Source organism: Malaya genurostris, chromosome 1 (assembly GCF_030247185.1).
Source record: "Malaya genurostris strain Urasoe2022 chromosome 1, Malgen_1.1, whole genome shotgun sequence".
Lineage (NCBI taxonomy): Eukaryota > Metazoa > Arthropoda > Insecta > Diptera > Culicidae > Malaya > Malaya genurostris.
This window is the reverse complement of record NC_080570.1, coordinates 91,694,440-91,720,940: the sequence shown is the minus strand read 5'-3', so window position 1 is coordinate 91,720,940 and position 26,501 is coordinate 91,694,440. Positions and strand designations below refer to the sequence as shown.

Here is a 26,501-nt window from a genome sequence, read left to right as displayed (position 1 = left end):
TTCGATATGTACATATAACTGGAAATAATTTTTTGGAAATGTTATTATAGCGTCTAACGAAATGACTGTAGTATGATATTAGCAATAGCGATGGAAATCATATGAGAGCAAGAACAAAGTATAAATATTTACTTTCTTACTCTGCTGCGCGGGTAAAAGCCGGTTTAATGCAGAAATGTTAGTTAGAAGTTAGCAAAAGGAATGCAGTTGAACGAAAGTACAAACGAATAGGCATAGAATATAAAATCCGATGACTTGCGTATATAAGTCATACATGTTTATACGCTAGTTTAGTGTAGTTCTATATACAGCACTGGACAGTTGTATCACAGGTAGAGTGGCAAAGCAGATTACCATTAATCTATTCGTCGCAAACTGGTTCCTTTGCGACTGCAACATGTGTTGGTAAAGATTTAACATGTTTCACCACATCTTTCTACAGAAAAATTCATTTACGTAATTACTCAACTTACAAAACAAAGAATTCAAAGATCATTATGAAAATTTATGCTGTATCTGATGGACCACCATCACTAGCTGTTAGAATGGCATTGAAAATATTAAACATCCCACACGAACATGTTGCGGTCGACTATTGCAAGGGCGAACATATTACGGAAGACTACGCTAAGGTAAGAAGCTATAAAACTCGATTGAATTACTGGCATGAATTTCATCTAAAACTTACTTAAGTCCAAGTTAAAAAAATGTGATATAAAAAAGTTAATATTTAAAACAAGCATCACCTTTTCAGTTTTACATAGCTATGCTGTTTATACACAGAGAAATGGAGTGAATTCAAAATGAAAGTAGATAATTTGATTTATGTTGCGAGGGGACGGGTATACCGTGATGGGTTAGTCGATGTCTTTCACGCAGCCCACCTGTGTTCGATTCCCAATCCCGCACATAAAATCAGAATTTTTTACTGGCCCAAAGAGGCGAATGATCTTGAGGTTAAAGCCATCGTCCAGGCACTATGGTTTTATTAAATTTTCGATGTAAATTTTGAAAAATTTGCCAAAACCAAAAACATACAGACCTTTGAAAAGCTTTTATCTATCTGCAGGGCATTTTCTGAGCCTTATCAAAATTAGCTATGAAAAAATGCGATTTTTTGTGATTTTTCACATTTATTTGACAAAATAATTCGATGGTATGTCTAAGCTCGAAGATGCCAAGGGCTTTACCTTATTTTAAATTACGACTAATTTAAAACTTGGGTAGTATCATTACTTAATGTCGTCGAGTGTGTTGCTGAACAATTTTCGTAACAATAAAACTCCATCCAAATGTGTATATATGTAAATAGAAAATAAGATTTTGCTTTAGATTTTAAGATAATGTAAATTTTTGCTATTTTTTCGTTTGACTCTCTTTCATTGTCGTTAGCTTATAAAGTATTCTTCAATTATATTTGCTTTTTTTTATTAACGTAGAATAAGTTTAATACTAAATTATACTAACCCGAACTAACATAATTTAAAAAAACCCTTCTTAATCCACCTAGTGGTGTGATAATGCCTTTCTCTTCTTTCATAACATTCTCATGAAAATGTATTTCATACTTTTATTAAATAATTTCGGATACTAATTTTGACACCAATTGATTCGAGTAGTTCACAAAAGCATGCTTCAGAGTTTATGTCACACAGTCAACATCATTTTTCCAAACTAGTGCTTGACATTTGCGTTGCCTATTTGTAATCAGTGATGCTAATCTAGAAAAAAACCTTCTTAGTCCACTTAGTGGAATTTTCATATATCTTGAAAAATCACCATAGCGGGGAGTACATGAAATTTTCGAAATCGAAAAAAAATTTTTGAAGCCAAAAGGCTTAGAATTGCATGAAACGTCGAGATTTAGTGTCATCTCGAAAAAAAATTTTTTTGAATCGACTTTTTGGGACTTAGAAAAAATATGAAAATTTTTTAAGTCCCAGAAAGTTGATTTTTTCAAAAAAATTTTTTTTGAGATGACACTAAATTTCGATGTTTTATGCAGTTTTAAGAGTTTCGGCATCAAAAAAATTTTTCGATTTTGGAAATTTCATGTACTCCCCCCTATGGTACTTTTTCAAGATCGAAAATTGTCAAACCTTTACCGCCGGGCAGCACCCCTTACGCATGTCCGATTTAGCTCAAATTTTGCATGAAGGCATTTTTAGAGGTGCTCAAACTTTTGAGCACTAGAGCTTAACGATAATAGAGGTGATCCCAAAATTTTGGCACCCTTATATATATAAGAACGATAAAAATCAATGTGCTTTGTCGGTTACGTCACTTATACCATCATATATCTGGAACCAAAAGTCACAACCATTTGATCTTCGAGCTTGATCAATGGCCCGACAGTAGCTTTCAAACGAGCCCAAGTTTGTTAAAATCGGTTGAGCCATCTCTGAGAAAATTGAGCGCGTTCAAATATCTTCGAAAAGTGCACACACATACACACACACATACATACACATACACACACACACACAGACATTTTTCGATCTCGTCGAGCTGAGTCGAATGGTATATAACACTATGGGTCTCCGAGGCTCCGTTCGAAAGTCGGTTTTTCCAGCAATTCTAATACCTTTCTACAGAGAAAGGCAAAAAGCCTTCTTAGTCCACTCAGTGGAATTTTCATATATCTTGAAAAATCACCATAGGAGTACATGAAATTTTCGAAATCGAAAAAAAATTGTTGATGCCAAAAGGCTTAGAATTGCATGAAACGTCGAGATTTAGTGTCATCTCGAAAAAAAAATTTTTTGAAAAAGTCGACTTTTTGGGACTTAGAAAAAATATGAAGTCCCGAAAGTTGATTTTTTCAAAAAAAATTTTTTTTGAGATGACACTAAATTTCGATGTTTTATGCAGTTTTAAGAGTTTTGGCAACAAAAAAAATTTTCGATTTTGGAAATTTCATGTACTCCCCCCTATGGTGCTTTTTCAAGATCGAAAATTGTCAAACCTTTACCACCGGGCAGCACCCCTTACGCATGTCCGATTTAGGTCAAATTTTGCATGAGGGCTTTTTTCGAGGTGCTTAAACTTTTGAGCACTAGAACTTAACGAAAATAGAGGTGATCCTAAAATTTTGGCACCCATATATATATATATATATATATATATATATATATATATATATATATATATATATATATATATATATATATATATATATATATATATATATATATATATATATATATATATATATATATATATATATATATATATATATATATATATATATATATATATATATATATATATATATATATATATAGGGTGATTTTTTAAGAGCTTGAGAACTTTTTTAAACAATAAAACGCATAAAATTTGCAAAATCTCATCGGTTCTTTATTTTAAACGTTAGATTGGTACATGACATTTACTTTTTGAAGATAATTTCATTTAAATGTTGACCGCGGCTGCGTCTTAGGTGGTCCATTCGGAAAGTCCAATTTTGGGCAACTTTTTCGAGCATTTCGGCCGGAATAGCCCGAATTTCTTCAGAAATGTTGTCTTCCAAAGCTGGAATAGTTACTGGCTTATTTCTGTAGACTTTAGACTTGACGTAGCCCCACAAAAAATAGTCTAAAGGCGTCAAATCGCATGATCTTGGTGGCCAACTTACCGGTCCATTTCTTGAGATGAATTGTTCTCCGAAGTTTTCCCTCAAAATGGCCATAGAATCGCGAGCTGTGTGGCATGTAGCGCCATCTTGTTGAAACCACATGTCAACCAAGTTCAGTTCTTCCATTTTTGGCAACAAAAAGTTTGTTAGCATCGAACGATAGCGATCGCCATTCACTGTAACGTTGCGTCCAACAGCATCTTTGAAAAAATACGGTCCAATGATTCCACCAGCGTACAAACCACACCAAACAGTGCATTTTTCGGGATGCATGGGCAGTTCTTGAACGGCTTCTGGTTGCTCTTCACTCCAAATGCGGCAATTTTGCTTATTTACGTAGCCATTCAACCAGAAATGAGCCTCATCGCTGAACAAAATTTGTCGATAAAAAAGCGGATTTTCCGAATGGACCACCTAAGACGCAGCCGCGGTCAACATTTAAATGAAATTATCTTCAAAAAGTAAATGTCATGTACCAATCTAACGTTTAAAATAAAGAACCGATGAGATTTTGCAAATTTTATGCGTTTTATTGTTTAAAAAAGTTCTCAAGCTCTTAAAAAATCACCCTGTATAAGAGCGGTAAAAATCAATGTGTTTTGTCAGTTACGTCACTTATACCATCATATATCTGGAACCAAAAGTCACAACCATTTGATCTTCGAACTTGATCAGTGGCCCGACAGTAGCTTTCAAACGAGCCCAAGTTTGTTAAAATCGGTTCAGTTATCTCTGAGAAAATTGAGCGCGTTTAAATACAACGCTTTTTGTCGGTTACGTCACTTATACAATCATATCTCCGGAACAAAAAGTCACAGCCATTTGATCTTCGAACTTGATCAATGGCCCGATAGTACCTTTCAAACGAGCCCAAGTTTGTTAAAATCGGCTCAGCCATCTCTGAGAAAATTGAGCGCGTTCAAATTCAACGCCTTTTGTCGGTTACGTCACTTATACAATCATATCTCCGAAACCAAAAGTCACAGCCATTTGATCTTCGAACTTGATCAATGGCCCGACAGTAGCTTTCAAACGAGCTCAAGTTTGTTAAAATCGGTTGAGCCATCTCTGAGAAAATTGAGCGCGTTCAAATATCTTCTAAAAGTGCACACACACATACACACACACACACATTTTCCGATCTCGTCGAACTGAGTCGAATGGTATATAACACTATGGGTCTCCGAGGCTCCGTTCGAAAGTCGGTTTTTCCAGCAATTCTAATACCTTTCTATAGAGAAAGGCATAAACCGATGACTAAACTACGAGGGGTTCTTTTGAAATCTGCCTAGTTTGTCAGTATTCAGGGAGCTTCGAATATCCTGCTAGAAGAATACGTTGGAGGGAAAAGAGGTCTTTAGTACCCACCCCGGAACGTCCATACCAGGCGTTGGGGCATAGTACCAGTTCCCATCTGGAAAGGTAACCTATCCCAATGACGCAGTCGTTTCTTCCTGAATGTTATAGGTGGTTACCCTAAAAGTTTTCAACCGATAAAGCCTACTAACCGATTCGACGATAGGATGGAGAGGATGAATTATCAGCAGAATAACTGTTTCCGGAAATAAAGATAGAGAGAGGGAGAGAGAACTAGAAAATAGAGAGAGAGAGAGAGAGAGAGATAGGTGATATGAAAGATAAGCTGAAGGGCTCTGGATCAGTCTGTGAGCGTCAGTACTAGCGAGAGAAGTTTGATTTTATTAAGAAGCCTGACAAGCCCTAGTAATTTAACGGGCTGTAGGAAAGCCACGAAGAACATCTCGTGTAATCACCAAATTTTTATTCGTCTTGTGTCATGTGTACACTTCGGAACCTGCTGGGCCGTTTGTCGACGTCATATTCGACTATCCGCCCGAAACCACGTTCGACGTTCTCCGGACCCGCGAGTTGGTCTAAACCACCGCCGGTATTCAAGTTACCACGTGCAGAGTAGCCGGCAAGTATTTCTGGACACCGAACCGGCGAAATCGGTCAAACCCACCGCCTATCTTCGATCCACCACGTGCCGATTAGCCAGCTAGGATTCCCGGAGACCGAAAATGGTTAAACCCACCGCCTGACTTCGAGTTACCACGTGTATTCAGCTGGTGTTCCCGGAACCCAGACCCCAAGACAGACAGACAACCCGGACACTCTCTGGAATTACCGTCACCAATAACACTGGCTAAATCCAACGAGTCAACGAACAAACCAGCTTCAACCAGCAGTAACAGGGTATGTTACACTCTCTCCCTCCCTCCTTTTCTTGAGCAACTCATCGTGAAGACCATCAAGGGCCCCAATGTTTAACGATCGGCGCCGCAACATTGCAAATTTGGCAATTCAATAAAATTGTTTTCGTTTTCTTAAAAAAATAAGAGAGTCAATTCCTTTGATTTGGATGGTCTACTATTGTTCAGCGCGTGATCTCTTAAAGATAAAACCCCGGGTGAGTATGGTGTTCTGAGTCCTCTCGAGTACGTGGCCGACCCTGAGACAAAATAAGAGGTGAGCTAGCCGTGCGCTGGTGGATTGAATATATCATGAGAGTCCTCCAGATGACGTTGGTATGTATCTATGTTGGCCGCATCCTTCGGTTTTTGGTGCTTTGTTTTGCACCAATTTCTTCCAATCAATAATGATTCGAATCAAAATTTTTTTCTAGCAGAGCGAACAATGTATTTTTTCCAGCTGTTTTGATTGCGGAAATAAATAAACTATTTATCACATGTCAACAAAACTTTATGTTATCGCATAAATAACTGGAATTCAGGTTCCAAACAAAATTTTCAAAATCATGTGTAAATTTCAAATTTGCTATACGTTGGAAATAAGGCTCAGCTCACTACGGCCACCTACTCGACTATTCGCCGCGATCTTTTAAAACGTTCCTCTACGTTCCGGAACAATAACTAAGTTCTTCTGTCTGTTATAGAAATATTCCAACTGCAACAATATGAGCACTTCCCTAAGTGTATAATATAACTTTATTTTCATGTCGTTGAAATCACACAAAAATTCAATCGAAATAAAATTAAAATATATTTGCAACGTTTTTTTTTAAATAACTAATTATTGGAATATGAGTCAGCCACAAGTGTTGACTTTTCGTGATTTGGTTATTACCATTAAGACATTTTTTGCTTCCGCAATTCTGTGATTTTTGTGTAGGGAAAATTCTAAATCTACTTGTATTGTGTAATGGGAAAAAGGAACCTATATACCAACTTACTAACTAATACAGAGATCGAATCGATTCAATTGAAGATTGCATCGATTTTTGTCGGAATTTGCTTATAATATTATGACATTACATCTAATATTCTATATTTGTGAGTCTGTGTAACTCATTTGTACTAAACCAGGGAGGACGCTTCAAACTCATTTTTAGAATTTAATTCTGAATCCTTTGAAGCGTTTTCTTCCCGGTGGAATAACAACTTGACCAAATTGGTACTGCATAAAGCATGGTTGGTCTAATAATTTGTTTATAAATTATTAATTTGTTTTTTAGATAGAGCTTAGAGTTTCTGGTTATAAGAGGTTATAAACATTTATTATATATTATTTTATTATATTCAATGTGATCCTTGAAAGTGTGTTTTTGTCATAGGTTAAACTTCAGTATTTTGCTTGATCAGACCATGTCAATTCCAAGCCATTCAATTTGAGAATGTGCTTATTGTTTGATTTAAGAAAAGAAGCTCTTGGCTTATGAGAAAAGATAATTAATTGCGTTTTTGCTGCATTTGGTTTAATTTTCCATTTTGACAGATAATCACTGAAAATATTTGAGCTTCTTTGTAGGCGACTGCAGAACACTCTTAGATTTCTACCTGTGGCTAACAGACTTGTGTCGTCACAGAATAGCGATTTCTGACAACCAACGGGTAGATTTGGAAGATCAGAAGTGAAAATATTATACAAGATTGGAGCTACGCTCGAACCCTGCGGAACACCTGCCCGAGTACGATCAGTTAAATAATTTTGAATCATTTTGATCAAATAAATAGGAAACTGGAAATCAGACAGTTTTGCTATTAAACCTTTGTGCCAAACACTGTCGAACGCTTTTTCTATGTCTAGAAGAGCAACTCCAGTGGATAACCCAGAAGATTTATTTGATTTTATCATGTTTTCCTCGTTAGATACTGTAGCGACTCTACGTCCTAAGAAGATTAGAACAAATCAGTAGGTGTTGAACAGTCGTTCGCACCGGACGCGAATAGCTCTTGGCTCCTGGAAATTTTTTCTGGTTTCCTAGAGTTTCATTGATTCAAGGCTTCAGTCCTTTTCAAGGCTACCTGAATCACTAATAGTATTTTTAACACTCAAACGCTCGGGTTGGGATTTTCATCGATTTTTTTTCAAAAATTTGTAACTACTGAATAAATTGACCGATATTGATGCATTTGTAGTCAGAAAAACCGGGTATTATTTAATTTCAAACTGCCTTAATCAGTGTTGATATGGTCCAAAAACACCGGTGTTATTCCAGATCGCCTTGGGGTAAGTCGGTTTTGCCATTTTGGGTATTCTCTGGGAATCTGATTGTAGCGACATAGAAGAAAATTCTTCTAAAATTCTCAAAATGGACGCTTGTCGTTCTGGGAAGAAACAACAATCTATGCCTCCAGTGACGGTGATGATTTCCGACTTCAAATCATTCCGTACTGAGCTTTCTACTTTTCTCCTGGAAGTAAAAGTCTCATTTCAAATCGGACGAAGAGGAGAATGTCGAGTCTTGGTTGATGGATTGGAAGATTACGTACATCTTATCCGATATTTGTCCGAGAAATTTCATAAATTTTATTCATATGATCTGACTGACAGACCCTTCATAAAATCATAAAATCTGACAGACCCTTCAAGGCTGTCTTGAAAGGCTTATTAAATTGTCAAAGTAGTGATGAAATTAAAAATGAACTAAAGTCATGTTAAATAATTATTTGAATATTTTAAATTGAAATGTTCGATCTTTAAAATCGAGTGAAGATGAAATTTATAATTTTCTCAAAGTTCACAAAATTCATATTGTCATTGTTACAGAAACTTTTCTTAAACCAAATTTCAAATTGAAAAGCAATCCACATTATGTGGTTCACCGATTTGACAGGTTTACTGGAATGGGTGGTGGAGTTGTAATTTTTGTCCAACGGCAATTTAAACATCGAATTTTACCCTCTTTCAATACTAAAGTTATTGAAAGCTTGGGAATCGAAGTTGAAACCATCAATGAAATTTATTTCATCGTTGGAGCATATTTGCCATTTCAATGCACCGGTGAACAATTAAATTTCTTTAAAGGCGATTTGCAAAAACTCACAAGATATCGACCAAAATTTTTCGTAATAGGGGACTTAAATGCAAAGCATGCCCAGTGGAATTGTAAGCAAAATAACCGTAATGGAAAAATACTTCATAAGCAACTCTCTGCTGGTTACTTCATAGTTCTTCATCCCAGTAATCCGACTTGCTTCTCTTCCGTGAAAAATCCCTCTACAAATGATCTGGTTGTAACAGATCAAAGTCAATTGTAGTGATTACACATGCTGACTTTGACTCAGATCACCTTCCTGTAACATTCAGACTTTCCAACGAAGCTTTAATTAATCCAATTAGTTCTATATTCAAATATCATAGAGCTAATTGGTTGGATTACAGATCTCACATTGAAAATCATGTGGATCATGAAACTATTTTAGAAAATTCTGCGGACATCGACACAGCAATAGATAATTTGAATCATTGGATAATCGAAGCTAGAAATCTTTCAGTTCCCAAAGCTCAAACTAAATTAAATTCTCCTATCGTCGATGACAATTGTAAGTTATTTCTTACTTAATTTCCAAATTCGTCTCAGGGCGGACTATCTCACAGGAGAAATACAATATTTTCTGAGCGGACCGAAAAACCCAGAAGGGACTGATTCTAATTATATATATAAAATAACGGATGATTCACATGATAGATGGGAGTTTATTCATATTTATGTTGAGTTGGTTAGGGATTTAAATGGTGGGGATGTCAAACCGTAGCTGAACCTCGTGGCAGTCTCGTCATCTTCCTACGACAGATGGCACACGTGGACCGATTGATCTTTACAATCTCACCGGAATATCGACACGTATGATTGTTTCTCCGTCTTTCTGGTACGTCCACAAGAGCGACACACCGGGACCAACGAACATCGAGATGACGTCGGAATATCCTCGTGTGTGATTGTTCGCTCCAATATGGCAGTCGATGGCACTCACTAGACGACGGACCTGATCCAGAACAAATTTTTTCCGACGGCGTTCTTCGACAAATCGCCGCACTGGTGGGGATCTTCCTAGGTAACCGTCCAAACTGGAACCGACAGCGTAACGGGATCCACTGTTTTGTACGTGACCACACGCTTTTCTTCTGGCCTTCGAGGCACTTCCACAAACTGAACTGGTAGACCGGACTTTTTTCTTAAAGTTGGTCCTTGGTCAAAAACACTGCTACCCCGGTGAAACACAAATCGATCGAGACTATCTTCCAAACTGGAACCGGCGGCCGCACAGGAAGCACAGTGGCGTACTTGACCACACGCGTTTCTTCGAGTCACCATCAATCTCCTCTGCATGTGCCTCGTCGGTTGTTTTCAGTCAAATGAAGTCCGGGTAGAAACTGTCACTCGGAAGACGCTCGTGAAATGTGCAGGTCGACGAGAAACGCACTTAGATGGTGCTAACGGTTGCTGTCGGAATGGCATAGGATTGGACATCAGGGAGGGGTATTTGGAAACAGTTTTAATTTGATTTTGAATGTAGGCTTAGGGTAGTTCAGTTCAATGTGGGAATCCCTTTTTATAATTAGTAATATAAATAAGCAAATCCATGAAAGGAGTAATTAATGATTGTAAGTATCGATGGTTTCACAAGAAAACATATATTGGAATCTGTTATGCAGGTTACAATTTTCCCTGGGCTCAAACAAAAAAAAGAAATCACTTTCTTTTTTTTTCATTGTAAATAATTCTAGCCACGTGCTTTCTATTTCATCTGTGAATCGTATGTCTCCTAACCAAAGTAGTTCAACAGGGAACCTTACATGTCGGATCTTCCTACGGCTTGTGATTGCTCTCCACCCTATTGCCACCGATTTAAAGTCTTCTATCCGTGATAGTTACTATGCTAGAACCGAAGATTAGATTTTCTATTACAGTTTCGTGCTGTGTTCTTTTATCGCAAGAAGTACAGTATATTCTCGGATTAGAAAGATTTAATTAATAAATATAGAAGCAAACTATTATTCTCATTCACTCTCTCATTCATTGGTACCGTCGATCCTACACAACAATCACACAATCATTCATTCAATCTTAAGCTATTATGTCAATATAATTCTAGGGCGCCCTAAATATATTTGCTTTAGCCATGAAATCCTGGAACCAAAATTGTCTAGAACTCATTTATGATTACTGAATTTTCTAATATTATATATTGTTTCCGCCTTCAATAGAGAGGTATCGGAACGTTGTTTCCAACTTTTGCCCTATGGACTAGTACAAAAAAAACTCGTCAGATTTAATATTATTAGTGATACTGTCTGACATCAAATTCAGACCAAAACCAAATCCAAGTCGGAGGTGGTTAGCAAATCAAACCGGAATTTTGAAAGTCGAATAAGTAGGAGCGAATTCCTGCTTTTTTCCATCAATTTAAAAATGTTCGGCGTGGAGACTACGACAGGAAGATTGAAGATATCAAGATTGGTTTCATAATAGACCTAGGCTTCATCCAGGTTTCAGATGCACCGCAGGCCAAATCCCAATATTTTTACCGGTCAAATCCTCTAATTCATAGGATGATGAACCGATTTTAGCTATGATTTTACATGGAAGATATTGTTTGCCATATTTAGCATTGTAGTGCTCTCCGGCATTGGAAGTTTTCATGTTTTTTCGATAAACAAGTTGGCCAACTACGAATGCTTTAGCGAATTGGCGGTGCCTCAAATATTAGTGATTTCGCCTATTTTCGAATGACTTCGCTAGATTTTGTTGAACCCTGCCGTGTATTTTGGAGAACATTTGTTTACGTCGATCTTGTTTTTCCTCTTGCGAAAGGAGTTTGTCATGTCGTAAGAGTTGGTGGTCTGTGCCTACTTCTGAAAGTTCCTGACCATGTATTATGTAATATGGCGTGAAACCGGTTGTGGAATGTATGCTGGTATTGATCGTGAGCTCAATTTCGGGTATTTTGGCATCCCAGGTGCGTTGATCGTCTCGCACGTAAGACCGAATAGCCGTGTTTATGGTACGGTTTACCCGTTCGACTGGGTTTGCCTGGGAGTGGTATCTTGAATTTAGCCAATGTTTGATACCAAAGTGATTGATTAAGGTTTTGAATTCTTTTGAAGTGAAGGTGCTACCGTTATCCGAAATAATTATTTCGGGTACTGAATTTCGGTAGAACCATTGGTTCCGCAGTATTGAACACATAACAGAACTATCAAGTTTCTTCACAGGTTGGATTAGTACCCACTTTGAGAAATAGTCCACCACTACCAGCAGGTGTTGATTTCCTTTCCTGCTGCGAGGGAGTGGTCCAATAAAGTCGACGGAGATAATTTGCCACGGGGTGTTAGCGCAGCGCATTTTTCCCATTTCCGGGGTAGTTGAAATATATGGGGCTTTTATTTCTTTGCAGGTCTGACAATCTTTAATATATGAACGGATATGGACCGCCATCCTAGGCCAGTAGTATCTTTTCTGGATGCGGGACAAAGTTCGGTTGCACCCTGAATGAAAACTCTTCTCGTGAGTTTGGGTAATTATGTTTTGAATTTCGTCAGCGCGTGGAATTATCTTCCATTCATACCGACTGTCATGGAGGTCATTTTTAGAATGTACGAATTTATACAAGCGTTCCCCTTCCACCTTAAAATCAATGAAATCATCCGGCCGTTGTTTCACCTTCTGTATCATTGATGTATACCAAGATTCACTGTATTTTAAATTTGAAGTTACCATAACGCTTCGTGACAGAGCATCTGGGACAACATTTTCTTTTCCCTTTCTGTGGATCACTGTCATGTTGAATTGCTGGAGGTCTAAGCTCCAACGGCTGCATCGAGAACCCACTTTCCACTTAGTGTTCAGGATGTGTGTTAGAGCGGATGAATCCGTCACTAACGTGAAATGGTAACCTTCCACATACCCACGAAATGCGTCTATGGCTAACAAGGCAGCAAGTGCTTCCTATTCAGCAGCGTGATAGTTTCGCTGAGGCGTAGTGAGCTTATGCGAATAATATGAAATAACTTTTTCTCCATCATCCTGAAACTGTGTTAGAACCCCTGCTACAGCTACGTCACTGGCATCGGTTTGGATAATAAATTCTTTATTAAAATCGGGGCACCCTAATATTGGTGTTGATATAAGGCGTTCTTTAAGGGTGCAAAACGCCTTCTCGGCTTCGTCGGCCCATGGAATAATTTTTGATTTAGATTTTAGTAATTCCGTAAGAGGGGCACTTATTCTACTAAAATCTGGAATGAAGCGTCTGTAGTAGTTTGCCATTCCTAGGAATCTTCTTAGCTTGGTGATTGTGGTCGGCCTTTCGTACTCCACTATAGGCCTTATCTTGTCGGGGTTAGTGCGTTAACCTTTAGTATTAAGAAGATATCCAAGGAATGGAACCTCGCTGACTACGAACTTCGATTTTTCTATGTTAATGCATAGGTTGGCTTCCTTCAAGCGACGAGCTATCTCCCGAAGAAGACGTACGTGATGCTCGAATGTCTCCGTAACTATGACTATGTCGTCAAGGTATACGAAGACATACGGTTCCAATACACCGTGACCCAGCACCTTGTCCATCAGCCTTGCCAATGTCGCAGGACTGTTGACCAAGCCAAAGGGCATCCGTGTGTATTGGAACAACCCCTTGCCTTGAACACTGAACGCCGTGTATTTTCTTGAAGTACGATCTAACGCAACCTGCAGAAAGGCCTCTGATAAGTCGATTGTCGATAGATAATTTGCCTTCGGCAATTGGCTTAAAATGCGATGGGGGTGTGGCAAGGGATAAGCATCACGCACGGTGCGCTCATTAATTTTTCGCGCGTCCAGACATAAACGAACTTTATTCGGTTTTATTACTGGTACACAATTCAGAGACCAGTCAGAGTTGCTACGTTCAATGATCCCTGCATCTAACAGGCGTTGTAATTCCTCTGCAACCATACTTTGGGTTTTAGGGGACATTACGTATGGGAATTGACGTATGGGTGGTTTATTCTTCAATTCGTCTTGTATTTCTATTTTATGTTCCGCGAGAGGGGTGGCGGATAATAGCCCTTTGTCTGCGGATTGAAAAAGTTTTTTAATGTTTGTGATTTGGCGTTCTTCTTCAGCCGAAAGAATAGCGGATGGAGCCTGGTGGTCGTCGATTTGATCGGAAATTGTGTTAAGAAAACAACATTCATGGATCTTAGGTTGAATATGAAATTTTTCCCAAAAGTCCATCCCACACACACAATTAATTTTTAAATTTGGCACTAATAGAGTTGGAACAATTTTGAGTTCATTATTGAATACGAATGGTAAGTATATTTGCCCAGAGATACTCAGTTTTTCACCATTGGCCGCGCGCAACACAATTGGTTTTTTCAAGGGAAACAATTTCTTTGATTTCAGTTTATTGAACACGGAAGCGTTTATCAGAGTTAGGTTACTACCACTATCCAATAAGGCCGAAATTTCCATACCATATACTTGAACTGAAATATATGGCCTGTTGTCACCAGCAATTGGATATGATATGGAATAGATGGTCGGTTCTTGACTATAAATAGTTTCTGGAGCTAATTCGAAAAAAGTTTGGTTACATTCGAAAGGATTGCACGCGGTTAGTTGTGAGTATTCAGCGAGCGGCGGTTTTCGCTCGCTGGTTGTGAGTTTTTTATGCAAAAGGGGCAATTGTTGGTGGGGTACCCTCTAAACCCACACCTTTCACAAAGAACTCCTCTCGGCAATCGGCAGTTGTTTATTCTGTGGCCGTGTTTTCCACAATTATAGCAATGATTATTTGGTAAAGGACGATGGGTATCTATTAGTTCTTCTAAGGTTGAAACTGGGGGATTGTGTTTAGGCATAATTGTTGGGGGACCTTGATTTTTTTTATTGGGTTGGTTAAGAAGGTTGGGTTTTGAATTTTGATGCATGCTTGGAATATTGTCCTTTAAGTCGTCCGACGAGCTAGACCGTTTTTTTGTGCTTTTTTTGCTTTTCTGGTCTTCTAAATTATTTACAACTTGTACTGATTTTTCCGCACCAAACACTTTGTTGTATGCAGAGAAATTGAGTGCATCAATTTTCTGTCCTGCTGAGACTAAAGTGAGTAAATCAGTTATTGGAATGAAATTAAGTTGTTTTTTATAATCAATTCTCATGTTTTGTACGAGTACTTGTACTTTTTCGTACTCGGGCAGCTGTAGGCTCATAGTACGAAAAAGTCTTTCCATTTCAAAGTAGAACTCGTGAAATGATTCATTTTTTTGCTGACGTCTCTGATAGATCTTCATTTTAATTAGTGTATCAAGATCTGGATGCATGAATGTTCGTTTGAGTTCTAGAACCAAGTGTTGCCAATTTAGCAAACGCCCTGTGGTTCGCATCGTCATATACCACTTAAGAGCGGCCCCCGTAAAGAGGTGAACGGCCGACTCGAACAGTTCAATCTCCGAAATATGTTCAGCTAACGAAAGAGCCTGAATAATTTCAAGAAACTCGTTCAATTTTAGCCCTTGATCTTCCCCGTCATATTTGGTAATCGACCATTTAGAAACTGGCAGCGTTCTTCGCGACTGATTGCCCTGTAGATTCTGGTGGAGCGGAGTTTGAACTGAGTGGAGTATTGGGTTCGGTTGCTGTTGAGACAGTCCTGACGACGGATACCACGAGCACTGATCTTCGGGGCCCACTGTTTTGAATGTTACCGGGTTAAAGGGCGAATTTCCATGAATACTCCACTGTGCAGAATATGGTACTGTATTGAAATTAAGAGTAGGGTTTGTATTACTGATCGTTGCGTTTGGTTGGCGCTGCTTGTTAGTGGTCGTAGCAGCATGGAAATGAACCGTTGATATCGGGTTATTTTGGTGAGATGCAAGATTCTTTTTTGGGTTTGAAGATGATGGATATTGTGAAGAGCTATTATGATTTAGATTTGGGTTGTAAACAAATTGTGGTGGTAGTTGGGTATTTGTAATTGTAGGATTATTTGGGTATGGAAGGGTTTGAGTATTCATGTCTCGGAAGCTAACTCTCTCCAAATTTAGTCTTTCCAGCTCGTCAACTCTGGCCTGTAAGGCTCGAATCCACTCTCTATCCTCGACGCTAAGATTTGAACTTGGAACTGATTGGTTATTGGGTGACGCTTGCCTATCATCAGTTTCTGTGAAAAGGTTATTAAGATCATTTTCTTCTACAGATTCTTGGTTCTCCCGTGGGTTTGCTAAAGGAGATTTATAATAATTATCGATAAGTATAGAAATGGATTTAGAGAGCAGATTTTCCAATACTTCTACACATTTTGTATCAGTGAAATGGTTTAGAAGCTGATAGATTTTGTGTATTAAGTGCAATAGTCTGGATTTGCACTTCGCTTTGGTTACTTTGTCGCCTTTCTTACTTAGTTCCTGTAGTTCCCTATATTTCTTCTCACAATTTACAGTCTCTTCCGCCAAATCAATGTCTAGTTGAGGATTGATAAATCTTTTATCCTCTTTTTCAATTTTAAAATGTTCCCTTAGGCTCCGACGTCGGCGAGAAAATGAAGGATCATCGCGTATAATTATTGTACGCATTGATAATTCAAACAATAGTTCATCTTCTAATAAATGATCGATACGCATGTCATGATACCACCCTAGAATCATATCTCCTGTTTGTGTAAAACACCTATCATTGTTACTCATTTTTTTAACCTAATATATCTACTATCTAATGGAAAAAGTAATGATTGAAGCTGTGTGTACAAAAGTTGAAAGAAAATAGCAAAAAATCACGCTATTGCTTACCACGTAGCCATGCAAAACACAAGCCATATAAAGATCTGAAAATTGTTATACTGTTTTGACATGTAATTCACTGATACTGTAAATGATTTTAGTTGAAAATTGGAATTAGAATAGCTAATTACGAATCCTCCTGGAGCTCGGGGAAAAGTGTTCCGATTTGATAAATTGGAAAACTTTTCTATATAATTTTTTTATTTTTCAGTTGGGCGCCAATTGTAAGTTATTTCTTACTTAATTTCCAAATTCGTCTCAGGGCGGACTATCTCACAGGAGAAATACAATATTTTCTGAGCGGACCGAAAAACCCAGAAGGGACTGATTCTAATTATATATATAAAATAACGGATGATTCACATGATAGATGGGAGTTTATTCATATTTATGTTGAGTTGGTTAGGGATTTAAATGGTGGGGATGTCAAACCGTAGCTGAACCTCGTGGCAGTCTCGTCATCTTCCTACGACAGATGGCACACGTGGACCGATTGATCTTTACAATCTCACCGGAATATCGACACGTATGATTGTTTCTACGTCTTTCTGGTACGTCCACAAGAGCGACACACCGGGACCAACGAACATCGAGATGACGTCGGAATATCCTCGTGTGTGATTGTTCGCTCCAATATGGCAGTCGATGGCACTCACTAGACGACGGACCTGATCCAGAACAAATTTTTTCCGTCGGCGTTCTTCGACAAATCGCCGCACTGGTGGGGATCTTCCTAGGTAACCGTCCAAACTGGAACCGACAGCGTAACGGGATCCACTGTTTTGTACGTGACCACACGCTTTTCTTCTGGCCTTCGAGGCACTTCCACAAACTGAACTGGTAGACCGGACTTTTTTCTTAAAGTTGGTCCTTGGTCAAAAACACTGCTACCCCGGTGAAACACAAATCGATCGAGACTATCTTCCAAACTGGAACCGGCGGCCGCACAGGAAGCACAGTGGCGTACTTGACCACACGCGTTTCTTCGAGTCACCATCAATCTCCTCTGCATGTGCCTCGTCGGTTGTTTTCAGTCAAATGAAGTCCGGGTAGAAACTGTCACTCGGAAGACGCTCGTGAAATGTGCAGGTCGACGAGAAACGCACTTAGATGGTGCTAACGGTTGCTGTCGGAATGGCATAGGATTGGACATCAGGGAGGGGTATTTGGAAACAGTTTTAATTTGATTTTGAATGTAGGCTTAGGGTAGTTCAGTTCAATGTGGGAATCCCTTTTTATAATTAGTAATATAAATAAGCAAATCCATGAAAGGAGTAATTAATGATTGTAAGTATCGATGGTTTCACAAGAAAACATATATTGGAATCTGTTATGCAGGTTACACAATCTACAACTACTCATTTGGTTGAAGAATGTTCGTCGACGACAATATCAACGTTCTCGTGATCCTGCTATGAAATACATAGTTAAGGTTTTACAAAAAGAAATTAAACATAGATTTACTCTTTTGCGAAATGAAAATTTCGCTAAAGAAGTTGAACAAATTAAACCATATTCTAAACCTTTCTGGAAACTTTCTAAGGTTCTTAAGAAACCTCAGAAACCAATTCCTCTCAAGGAAGGAAATCAAATACTTCTTACAAATGGCGAAAAAGCTCAAAAACTTGCTCAGCAGTTCGAAAGTGTTCACAATTTTAATTTGAACGTTGTGAGTCCTATTGAAAATGAAGTCTCACTGAAATATGATCATATTTCAACTCAATTGTTTCAAAAAGTGTTTTTCTTTAGCTAACGCAAAAGTCATTCCTATCCTCAAACCTGATAAAAAGCCAGCCGAAGCATCAAGTTATCGACCAGTTAGTTTACATTCTTATATCATTAAACTTTTTGAAAAAATTATCTTGTTGAGAATGATGTCTCATATGAGAATTCAATTTTTTTACCAGAGCAGTTTGGATTTCGTCATGAACTCATAAATCAAAACTACCCATCAACTTGTAAGAGTAACGCACATGATAAAAGCAAATAAATCTTCTGGATTATCCACTGGAGTTGCTCTTCTAGACATAGAAAAAGCATTCGACCATGTTTAGCACAAAGGTTTAATAGCAAAACTGTCTGATTTCCAGTTTCCTATATATTTGATCAAAATGATCAAAATTATTTAACTGATCGTACTCTTCAGGTTAGCTATCAGAATTGTAAATCTGAATTGCTACCCATACGGGCAGGTGTTCCGCAGGGTTCGAGCGTAGCTCCAACCTTGTAATATTTTCACTTCTGATCTTCCAAATCTACCCGCTGGTTGTCTGAAATCGCTATTCTGTGACGACACAAGTCTGTTAGCCACAGGTAGAAATCTAAGAGTGATCTGCAGTCGCCTACAAAGAAGCTAAAATATTTTCAGTGATTATATGTCAAAATGGAAAATTTAACCAAATGCAGCAAAAAAGCAATTAATTATCTTTCCTCATAAGCCAAGAGCTTCTTTTCTTAAATCAAACAATAATCACATTCTCAAATTGAATGGCTTGGAATTGACATGGTCTGATCAAGCAAAATACTTAAGTTTAACGTATGACAAAAAACTCACTTTCAAGGATCACATTGAAGGAATCCAGGCAAAGTGTAATAAATATAATAAATGTTTACATCCTCTTATAAACAGAAACTCTAAGCTCTGTCTAAAAAACAATTTATAAACAAATTTTCAGACCAGCCATACTCTATGCAGTAGCAATTTGGTCGAGTTGTTGTTTCACCAGGAAGAAAACGCTTCAAAGGATTCAGAATAAAATTCTGAAAATGATTTTGAAGCGTCCTCCCTGGTTTAGTACAAATGAGTTACACAGACTCACGAATATAGAACCATTAGATGTAATGTCACATAATATTATAAGCAAATTCCGACAAAAATCGATGCAATCTTCAATTGAATCGATTCACTCTCTGTATTAGTTAGTAAGTTAGTATATAAGTTCCTTTTCCCCATTACACAACACAAGTAGGTTGCGGAGGCAAATGATGTCTTCATAGTAATTGCGGAGGCAAATGATGTCTTCATAGTAATTGCGGAGGCAAATGATGTCTTCATGGTAATAACCAAATCATGTATGTAATAGGGCTGGAAAGTCACCACTTGTGGCTGAACACCCAATTTAAATCTTAATAATTAAATTTTAACTCATATTTCAATAAAAAGTTATAAAAAAATGTGAACTATTTAACTTTTATATCGACGCAGTTGTACAGCAGATATTTTGTTCTCGTATTCAGAACGTGTTCTGATTGGCTGGTGCTGATATGGGACAAATCAAACACGTTTTTTTAATAGTGTACTATTGAAACACCTCAATGTTGTTACAATACAGGTTCAAGTTGAAAAGTTTTGAATCTATTGGTAGTTATATTATATAAATCCTTCTACAGATCACTGAGCTATGAGCTTACAGAATACGAGAAAGACAAACATGCGTCATGAGTTTTCCTCTTTGATGCTTGTTGATACCAAATGCTTTAGTTAGGTTTAATTTTGAATTACTTGAGATTATGTCGCACAACTGAAAATTTTGTAATAAAATTATGATCATATTTCCGATGGCATGTAGCAAAAGTTATGTTGATACGTTAGATACAACAAGAAATGTTCACGATCAAAAACTTATCACTCTTTCAGAGGGTAGATTTTGAAAAGACGTCCCATAGTGAAGTAAGTTCACGACAAAAGATTTAATATTCATCAAAATACTTTTTATTGTTGTATTGGCATCGACCATGTACTCCAGCGTTTATTTTATCAACCAACTCACGTGCTTTCGTTTAGAAAAATATTGCACTGCTCTCGCCAACATATGCAGCTGAAACAGTCAAAAAAAATTAAGAATATATCGAAAAGGAAGCAATATTTAAAAATAGAAAAAAACCTAATTTATATGCACAATTAGAGCAAACCATTTATTTAAGTGTTTCATTTTATAAAGTATAACTATTGAGAATTTAAAGAAAAAAGATAAAGTGGCATCCGCTTACGATTTTTGATGCGTTATCTTCAAACGACGATCTCCTTCTTTCAAGAGTCGCAGCGCCAAGCTGTTCTTCCGTTGGTATCACAGACTCCAGTTGATGCGCATGCGCCTATTCCTCGACAATGAGTACGCTACATAGTGTTATTGGCCTTTTTCAATAATTTTCTGAATAAGTTACAACAGCATTGAAGAATGCTTAAAGTGTACAGCATTAGAATGACAGCACTGTTTATAAATATACGAACGCCTATCAGTTAAGCTTATGGTTTTGGGCGTCGACAAAATTCTAATTATGTCGGATTTTAAAGCCTGAAAAAATGTTTGAGTATTGTGTTAACATATATAGATCGGCTATAATCAAATCGTCCGATACAATGCAGATTACTAATGATTAAAATCTCTTTTTTTTCTCTTATTGATAGATGAACCCACAAAAGGAAATACCAGTTCTAGATGACGACGGTTTTTACTTGAGTGAGAGTAACGCGATTTTACAATATCTCTGCGATAAGTATGCTCCAGACAGCTCTCTTTATCCGAAAGATCCCAAGCACCGTGCTATTGTTAACCATCGCCTTTGTTTCAACTCAGCCTTTCTATATCCGCAGATATCGGCGTACGTAATGGCTCCCATTTTTTTTGATTATCAACGAACTTCAATGGGTTTGAAAAAACTTCTAATGGCGCTTGAAACTTTTGAATGCTACATGTCTCGAGTAAATACTGCATTTGTTGCAGGAGAAACTTTAACTATTGCTGATTTTCCGCTTATAACATCTGTCATGTGTTTGGAAGCCATTGAATTTGATATCGACAAGTATCCATTGGTTAAGTCGTGGTACTCTAATTTCAAAAGACAATTTCCTGACTTATGGTCAATATCAGAAACTGGTATGAAGGAAATCGTTGAATTTGAAAAAAATCCACCAGATCTTTCCGGAATGGTTCACCCCATCCATCCCATTAAGAAAGTAAACAAATAAATCATATGCGCTTAAATACACAGATTAGCATTCATCATCTTGATCATATTTAAAATATATAAATTATTGAATATCACATCCTAGTTCTAATGCATTCCCGTTCACAAGAATATTTTAAATTGATTATAACTTTACTTTAAAATCTGTACCGGTGTTTCCATCGTACCACCGTACTTTCAATTTACATTTTCGTTACTAAAAATTTTTCGGATAGTGTTATGTTACTCTGAGACAATGTCATTTTAGTCAATGTGCTCCATTTCAGCAGTGAGTTTGTTACTTAGGAGTTGCTTGGATGGTTCTACGTTTGGTACTGAATTCAGAATGTGTCGATTTATTTTCCAGATTTTAGTTTTATTCAATGTACTAATTTTATTTGTGTGCGTTTAGGTTCACCGAAAAGTCATGAGACTTGACAATTATATGTATCGAAAAGGTTTTGGTAATAATTATTTGGAGAAGGCTAATGTTTAATAAACATCGCTCGACCCGCAGCGATGGCAAGAACAATTGAAGTTATTAATTTTCTTCGCACGAGGTGGAAAATCCACGCCAGCGGCGCGCATGGTTTGAAGTGTTTAACAGATCGGCTGAAAAATTCGTATCGTTTTTATGAGAGGGCGCCACTAGAATTAAATCCATACCATTTTCAGTTAGTAACAACCTTCAAAAGATACGTGTATAAATTTGAAAGCTGTCTGATTATTAGTTTGTGAGATATTGCATTTTGAATGATGCTACTTTTGTTATTGTGAACAAAATGGAAAAAAAGGAAATTTTACACCGGGCGAAGCAACAATTCGTAAGTGGTTTGCAAAATGTCGTACTGGTCATATGAGCACCGAAGACGATGAACGCAGTGGACGTCCAAAAGAGGCTGTTACCGATGAAAACGTGAAAAAATCCACAAAATGATTTTCAATGACCGTAAAGTGAAGTTGATCGAGATAGCTGACACCCTAAAGATATCAAAGGAACGTGTTGGACATATTATTCACGAATATTTGGATATGAGAAAGCTTTGTGCAAAATAGGTGCCGCGTGAGCTCACAATCGATCAAAAACAACAACGAAAAACCATGCTGAAATTGAACGAATTGGGCTTCGAATTGCTCCATCATCCACCGTATTCTCCAGATCTGGCCCCCAGTGACTTTTTCCTGTTCTCAGACCTCAAGAGAATGCTCACTGGTAAAAAATTTAGAAGCAATGAAGGCAAAGGACAAATCGTACTACAAAAATGGTATCAAAAAGTTGGAAGATCGCTACAATCGCTGTATCGCCTCTGATGGCAATTATGTTGAATAATAAAAACGAATTTTGGCAAAAAAATGTGTATTTCTATTAAACGATACGAACTTTTCAGCCGAACTGTTATATTCATTGTGTTACTTTGCTTGTGCGCTGTAAGCAATTCATCTGTTTAAGCGAGGAGGACCGTTTTTGGTACCGAGCATAATTTCGGTCATATCGGTCCAACTCATAAAATATTTAAAGTTTATGATTTGTAAAGTGCCGATGCATCAAATCATAACACTGAATGTGCTACAATGTATTGCTGGTTTTCGTACAAGGTAATCTCAAGAAAACGTTTACAATGTAACTACATTGTGTCGAAATGAAATGTAATATTGAAATTGTTCTGAGTATACGAATTAGGATTAACGTGGAAAACGTGGTGGTTTTGTAATTCCGCCACACGGTCTTAAATACGATAACTTGAAAGTTTGCTTAAGACTAAATGCATCTTGATCTTCAATTACTTATTTGCTTCAAGACAATTAATATCGTAACACTGAATTCTATAATGCGTTGGAAGCAATTCAATACGACAAAACAACGGCCCTTATTAACAGAATCACTACACGGCGAAAACCAAGTGAAGTGATTGTGAAAAAACCTGTTTTAATCCACATAGTGGTGTAATGATGCCTTTCTCATGTATAATATTGTTGTATTCTATTCAAAAAAATTTTCTTCGATTTTTGAAAGAAACCAAGAGATTGTTTGTGCATTAACTAGTACAACATACAGAATAAAACAGTGCATTGATTGCATAGGTCATCCTTAAGAAAACGAAGTGGGTTCACTATTATATGCACTTCCGGCACCGGAACCCGAGAACCGGTATAATCAAAGTCGGTTCGTACGGCCACCAACTAACATGACACACAAACTCTACTAGTACGCACTCTGAATTACGATTTGAATGTTTGTTGCTTCCGAAAATATTTTAATTGACGGTGTACAATATTGAAAACACTTTACCCTATAACTCCGGAACCGGAAATCGGATCCGGATGAAATTCAGGAATTCTGTATAGAACCGGAAGACCTTTCATTTAAATTTAAGTTTGTGGAAATCGGTCAAACCATCGCTGAGAAAAGTGAGTGAGATCTATATTGGTATATATGACCACTATTTCCGAAACTTCCGGAACCGGATACCGGGACCCAGGATAGCCGGAATCGGTTTGTTATTTGCCTACTGATAATAACTATCGATTGGTGTAGTTTTGAGACCAGTTTAGAACATTTTTTACGTTTTTTGTTTCGCCGGTTTAAGTGACGGTGTACAATATTGAACACACTTTACCCTATAATTCTGGAACCGGAAGTCGGATTCGGATGAAATTCAGGAATTCCGTATAGGACCAGAAGACCTTTCATTTGAATCTAAGTTTGTGGAAATCGGTCAAACCATCGCTGAGAAAAGTGAGTGAGATATATTTTGGTATATATGACCACTATTTCCGGAACCGGATACCGGGACCCAGGATAGCCGGAACCGGTTTGTTTAGTTGCCTACTGATAATGACTATCGATTTGTGTTGTTTTGAGACCAGTTTAGAACATTTTTTACGTTTTTTGTTTCGCCGGTTTAAGTGACGGTGTACAATATTGAACACACTTTACCCTATAATTCCGGAACCGGAAGTCGGATCCGGATGAAATTCAGGAATTCCGTATGGGACCACGAGACCTTTCATTTGTATCCTAGTTTGTCAAAATCGGTAAAGCCATCTCCGAGAAAACCTAGTGAGATTATTTGACACATACACACACATACATACACACACACACACAGACATTGCTCAGCTCGATGAACTGAGTCGAATGGTATATGAAACCAATTTTCACTGGTCGGTTTTTCAAGTGATTGCATAACCTTTCTATATGAGAAAGGCAAAACCGTCCGTCGGGAAAAAACCTTCCAACCCGGTTTTTATTTTTTTGGGTTTTGACCGGGTTTTTTCCACAAGAGCTCGAAAAAACCTAAAATTTGTTTTTTTTTGTTTTTGCGTTCCAAATTATAAACTTCCATAATTTTATTTTGAAATATCACTTCTCTACATATTTTGTACTGTTAAAATTTCATCACATGAAATTAGTTTGCTTCTAGGACAGGACCTGACAATTGTCAATCCACTTTTAGGACCAATTTCGGACCAGCTCGTGATTGGTTGAAATTGACATTAGCTCACAAGAGCTCGAAAAAACAAAAAAAATGTTTATTTTTGTTTTTGCGTTCCAAATTATAAACTTCCATAATTTTATTTTGAAATATCACTTCTCTACATATTTTGTGCTGTTAAAATTTCATCACATGAAGTTAGTTTGCTTCTAGGACAGGACCTGACAATTGTCAATCCCTTTTTAGGACCAATTTCGGACCAGCTCGTGATTGGTTGAAATTGACATTAGCTCACAAGAGCTCGAAAAAACAAAAAAAATGTTTATTTTTGTTTTTGCGTTCCAAATTATAAACTTCCATAATTTTATTTTGAAATATCACTTCTCTACATATTTTGTGCTGTTAAAATTTCATCACATGAAGTTAGTTTGCTTCTAGGACAGGACCTGACAATTGTCAATCCACTTTTAGGACCAATTTCGGACCAGCTCGTGATTGGTTGAAATTGACATTAGCAAGTACAAGTTGTTGAAATCAATCACTCAAAATAATAATCATATTATAGTTACGTGAAAAGTTATGTGAATATTGTCCACCCTACTTTTCACGTAGGTTTTAATGGACTGGCAAGTGTTAATCATTTCAAACCTTTACCAAATGAAATCACAATATATTCTATGGATAATACACTTTCCATAAACTCCGAGAACCGGATTACCTCAAGTTGGTATTCGAATCATTTCATCACTAACGACATCGGCAACGACGGAGAGATCCTTTGGATACATAATAAGAGGCGCAATCGCCTAACCGCCGAACTAACGGGAAAATTAATTTATATTTCTTATAATTACAAATTGTACAAAGAAATGTGGGTTCAACTCGATATTGCGAAAACTTTAAGCGATGATGACTCAACAGATTTTCCACATTCTTCATAAAATCAATAAAACCTTATTTAATAAATATGTGATTTCAAAAATTTTGATTTTTTAGTGTTTTATTTAGAAAAATACCCAAAAAAGGAAAAAAACCTATTTTCCCATAAAAAAACCCAACTGTTTCTGCTAATCGAAAAACAAAAATGACAGTTTAGTTTAAACAACAATCGATTAGTTGTACCAAATTTTAACCAATCGAATTCAGAAAATCAACTAATATTCTGGTTGAAAATGGATCGCGGGTGGTTCCGTGTACGAAATCAGAACTGATCTGATCTGATTTGATCGGAGGGGCGAGTAAATTAGCAAAATTATTAAATTTACCTAAAATGAGTATCGAAAGATGATGCCTTCAAACGGTTGAAATAAAGTTATGCACTGATAATTTTAGTCGATTTTGGAAATTTCATGTACTTTTTGGTGCTTTTTCAAGATCGAAAATTGTCAAACCTTTACCACCGGGCAGCACCCCTTAAGCATGTCCGATTTAGGTCAAATTTTGCATGAGGGCTTTTT

General features: G+C 37.3%; 1 protein-coding gene across 2 annotated transcripts; it reads left to right on the top strand.

The window, feature by feature from the left end:
- The first annotated feature begins 209 nt into the window (after nucleotides 1–209).
- LOC131440720 (glutathione S-transferase 1-1) lies at nucleotides 210–21,672 on the top strand. Of its 2 annotated transcripts, XM_058612245.1 has the most exons (3): nucleotides 210–332; nucleotides 443–632; nucleotides 21,069–21,672. In XM_058612245.1, exons 2-3 carry the CDS (start codon nucleotides 498–500, stop codon nucleotides 21,627–21,629), a joined length of 696 nt encoding a protein of 231 aa, XP_058468228.1. In that variant the 5' UTR covers nucleotides 210–332; nucleotides 443–497; the 3' UTR covers nucleotides 21,630–21,672. The 2 variants fall into 2 exon arrangements, with proteins under 2 accessions (XP_058468228.1, XP_058468229.1); XM_058612246.1 differs by lacking the exon at nucleotides 210–332 and having other exon boundaries at nucleotides 346–632.
- Nucleotides 21,673–26,501: the final 4,829 nt, after the last annotated feature.

What these genes read in the sequence shown, in the direction of transcription:
- LOC131440720 (XM_058612245.1), top strand. Translation starts at nt 498, where the DNA reads ATGAAAATTTATGCTGTATCTGATGGACCACCATCACTAGCTGTTAGA. An exon ending in TTACGGAAGACTACGCTAAG is followed by an intron (nt 633 to 21,068) that starts GTAAGAAGCTAT and finishes TCTTATTGATAG; the next exon opens with ATGAACCCACAAAAGGAAAT.